This window comes from Cebus imitator, unplaced genomic scaffold (assembly GCF_001604975.1).
Source record: "Cebus imitator isolate Cc_AM_T3 unplaced genomic scaffold, Cebus_imitator-1.0 Scaffold2, whole genome shotgun sequence".
NCBI classification, from domain to species: Eukaryota; Metazoa; Chordata; class Mammalia; order Primates; family Cebidae; genus Cebus; species Cebus imitator.
In genome coordinates, this window is record NW_016107317.1 from 7,268,847 (window position 1) to 7,273,155 (window position 4,309).

Sequence of the window (4,309 nt, forward strand, 5' to 3'; positions counted from 1 at the left end):
TCACTGCAGCCTCTGCCTCCCGGATTCAAGCGATTCTTCTGCCTCAGCCTCCTGAGTAGCTGGGATTACAGGCGTGCTCCACCATGCCTGGCTAATTTTTGTATTTTTAGTTGAGAGGAGATTTCACCATGTTAGTCAGACTGGTCTCAAACTCCTGACCTCTAGTGATCCTCCCACCTCCACCTCCCAAAGTGATGGGATTATAGGCGTGAGCCACTGCTCCTGGCCATATCCAAAATTCTTAAGATGCATCTCCTAAGAATAAAGATATTTTTCTATACAACCCATCGTTATACCTAAGGAGAAGAGAAATCTTTTTTTTTTTTTTTTTTTTTTTTGAGACAAGAGTGTTGCGTTTACTGCACAGGCTGGAGTGCAGAGTGGCATGACCTTTGCTCACTGCAGCCTGTAATGTTAGGTTGTCAGTTCGTGATCTTTCAAACTTTTTGTTTTGTTTTGTTTTTGTTTTTTGAGACAGGTTCTTACTTTGTTGCCCAGGCTGGAGTGCAGTGGCATGATCTTGGCTCACTGCAACCACTGCCTCCCAGGAGTAATCAATTCTTGTGCGTCAGCCTCCTGAGTAGCTGAGAATACAGGCACGCACTACCACGCTTGGCTAATTTTTGTATTTTTAGTAGAGACGGGGCTTTACCATGTTGGCCACTGAGTCTCAAACTTCTAGTGTCAAGTGATCCACCTGCCTCGGCCTCCCAAAGTGCTGGGATTACAGGCATGAGCCACCATGTCTAGCCCCAAAGGTTTTTTTAACTATATATCTTATTGAAGAAAAATGATGAGCACACAGTCTTACCATATGTGATTTATACATTGTATACAGGTACTACTTACTAGTGCACATTAGTACAAAGTTTCTGAGAAAGAATATTGAGAAAGGATGATGAAAAAATTAACAAAAGTGTTATTTTATTTGCTTACTCTGATGGACCATGACATACACCTAGTTTGGACCACGACATACACCTAGTTTGATATTCTTGATATTTACACTGGAGATGTGGTTAAAGTCTAAATGCATAGACTGAAGATTGAAGCCTCCTTTTATTATTATGAATTTAAATGATGGCTTCAGTGTTTAAATTTGAGCAAGGAGTGGTCAATTTGAGTGATGTAGAGTGATGAGTTATTTTCCCCAAGTATTTAAGCTTCTTAGGAAAAAGCATATATTCGAGGAGCTTGGAGAAAGTACACATTTTTTTTTTCAAGTAGCCACCGATCTAATAGGAAGGTGATTTGTTTCTCTGAACTCTCCCCTGCACACCCTTGCAAATATCGAGTACTTTTTCTTTCTGATTTTCTAGTATCACTGCATTCGTAGTCTTTTGGGTTCTGCTAGTTTATTACTAGATGGTGCTTTTATTTTCTCTTGAGGAAATATCTAGGGGAAAGAGCTGTTTGTTTAGGTATGTTCTGTTTAATGTGCCAGCTGGTGAAAATATCCCCCCATAAAAGCTTTGGTGGATTTGTGTAGATGTTCTGAGAACTCTTTGAATAGCCACAGTGTGGGAAATCAGCATATATGTAATTCAGAATATGCTGTACCAGGGAATTGAGCCAACTCTTTTATTAGTAAAATTGAATTTTCAATTACAGATATTGAAAAACTACATGTATTAGTATGTGCCACAAATGTAAATAATCAACTTATTTTCTTTATTTTGGGCAACTTTGTTATTAGGAGTAGGAATAGGACAATTTATAATAGTGGGATGAAAATTGAAATTTGAAAAATGTTCTTACCAAATTAAATCTTCAGTGTATAATTTTTTTTTGTGATTACACTAAAAGATTGCCTAGTCTATATATGTGAAACAGTTTTAAAAAAATACTTACATTGTGGAACATGCCCATAGTCCTAACTACTCAAGAGGCTGAAGCAGGAGAATCACTTGAGCCCAGAGTTTTTTTGAGGCTGCATTGAGCCGTGATCACACCACTTGACTCTAGCACCTTGGGCAGCAGAAAGAGACCTTGTATCTAAAAAAAAAAAAAAAAAAAAAAAAAAGTCATATAAACTTATTAATATAAACGGCCTTATGATTTGTAAGGCATTTTTAATATGGATTTGTTTTATTTACTTACAATTGAAAATTGTTAGGATAATTTCCATTTTACAAATAATACACAGTGCAATGAAGGTTAAGTAGGTTTGCCCACAGCCACACAACTGATAACTGGTGGAGTTGATTGGTAGCTTTGGTGGACTGATTGGCCTCCAAGAATTCGTTTGTAATTTTATTAGATAATTGTTCAAATAGTTGTTCATAATCAAGAAAATACTTGTCAAAAACCTCAAAATAGGCTGAGTACAGTGGCTCATGCTGGTATACTCAGCACTTTTTGGAGGCTGAGGTGGACGGATCACATGAGTCCAGGAGTTCAAGACTAGCCTGGCCAACATGGTGAAGCCCTGTCTCTACTTAAAATACAAAAATCAGTTGAGCATGGTGCTGCACGCCTGTAGTCCCAGTTACCCCAGAGGCTGAGGCACAAGAATCACTTGAACCTGGGAGGCGGAGGTTGCAGTCAGCCGAGATGGCGCCACTGCACTTCATCCTGGGTGAGGGGGTGAGACCCTGTCTCAAAAAAAGAGACAAACCTCAAAATAATACTGTATTGTCAGATTTACACAAGTTGAAATTACATGGCAATACAAAATGGTCATGAAATTTATTTTGTATGTTTGACAATGGTGAGTTTGAGATCCTGATGCATAGGTGTTCCTCAGATTGCTGAAAATAGATACCTTATGCTGAGGACAGATGTTGGAGTAAAACATAAAATTTTATGAAAAATAAAGCAGCTGAGATGTGGAATTATGAGGTTTGAGGTCAGAACTTAACACACCAAAGGTCAGAAGTAACCCACGTTTACTTATTTGTGGAAATAATGCTTTCATATGTTAGTCTTCTCATCTAGAGTCCATGTTTTGTTAGCAAATAATATCTTGACTATAAATACTATTGATAGATAGGTACTTGTTAATTATTTATTACTTATTAGTCTTTATTACTTATTAGTTATGTTTTTCTAAATATTCTTTATTTTCTTATGTTGACTTTTAGCACGACCACATGATTTCTTCGATGCACAAACACTGGATGCGATAAGACATCGAGCCATATGCTTTAACCTCTCAGCTCATATAGAAAGTTTAGGGAAGGGACACAGTGTCGTTTTTCATAGTACTGTAAGTATTCTTTTATTTTTTCTAATTAAATATAAAGCTTTGCAAAAATACATTTTCACAATCATTTCTTAATCTCTCAATTAAGAAAATACAATTTAACAAATACCACAAAACGTTTTGCTTTATCAATATTGAAAATATTGCTTGTATTATTTGTTATAAAGCACATATCTCCTATAATTTTACATGTTTGTGATTAAACTGAATATGTTAGCTTTTACTTTGAGCTACTTAGGAATAATGGGGTGACACATCGTATAGTGCTACTAGGTATTACTGGATTCTGACACTAGGTAAACGAGGTGTCTTTTCTGACCTGGTCTGCTCATTTGTAAAATTAGAATATTAGACTCCTTTTAGCTCTAAAAAGTTTCATTCACCTTTCTGTTTACTGCATGGAGCCACCCCTTCTTACCCCACATACCCATCCAATGTTTGTTAAACAGAAAATAAGATTATGTTTGCTATTAGAGCTTCATGAGGGAAAGGATTTTAGTCTCTTTTGTTCCACTCACATGTACCACATGCCTAGAATTTTGCCTGGCACAATGGTAGGCACTCAGTATGATTGTTGAATGACTATGTTGTCAATGTAGAAGAAGAAAAGTACCAGATTTTGAAAAAGCAGTAAATGCAGTTTATGTTTTTGGTTAACGAGGGGTTACAATAGAGAGTTGTTCGTTCTTCCATGCCTCTTTTCATTTTGTTCTTCAGTCATTTTTAAATTGGTGTAGTTTGGTATAAGTAAGTTAATAAACATACATTATAGACCATACTTTTGGTGATTCTAGTCTCTGAAAAGTATATGTTTAATTTTGGCTATCAGAATACAAAATACAGGCTGGGTGCAGTGTTCGCAATCCCAGCATTTCGAAAGGCTGAGGTGGGTGGATCACCTGAGGCCAGGAGTATGAGACCAGCCTGGCGAATGCAGGGAAACCCTGTCTCTACTAAAAATACAAAATTTACCCAGTCATGGTGGCGTACGCCTGTAATCCCAGTTACTTGGGAGGCTGAGAGAGGAGAATTGCTTGAGCTTAGAAGGTGGAGGGTGTGGTGAGCTAAGATCGCGCCACTGCATTGTAGCCTGGGCAGCAAGAG

At 37.4% G+C, this 4,309-nt stretch overlaps 1 protein-coding gene across 2 annotated transcripts in view; it reads left to right on the forward strand.

The window, feature by feature from the left end:
• Positions 1-4,309, forward strand: part of AEBP2 (AE binding protein 2) — a 76,188-nt gene that overhangs the window by 52,050 nt on the left and 19,829 nt on the right. For both annotated transcript variants that reach the window (XM_017527397.2, XM_017527420.2), the window contains exon 5: positions 3,084-3,208. In XM_017527397.2, the coding sequence (XP_017382886.1) occupies positions 3,084-3,208 (125 nt within the window). The remainder of the gene's footprint in view (positions 1-3,083; positions 3,209-4,309) is intronic.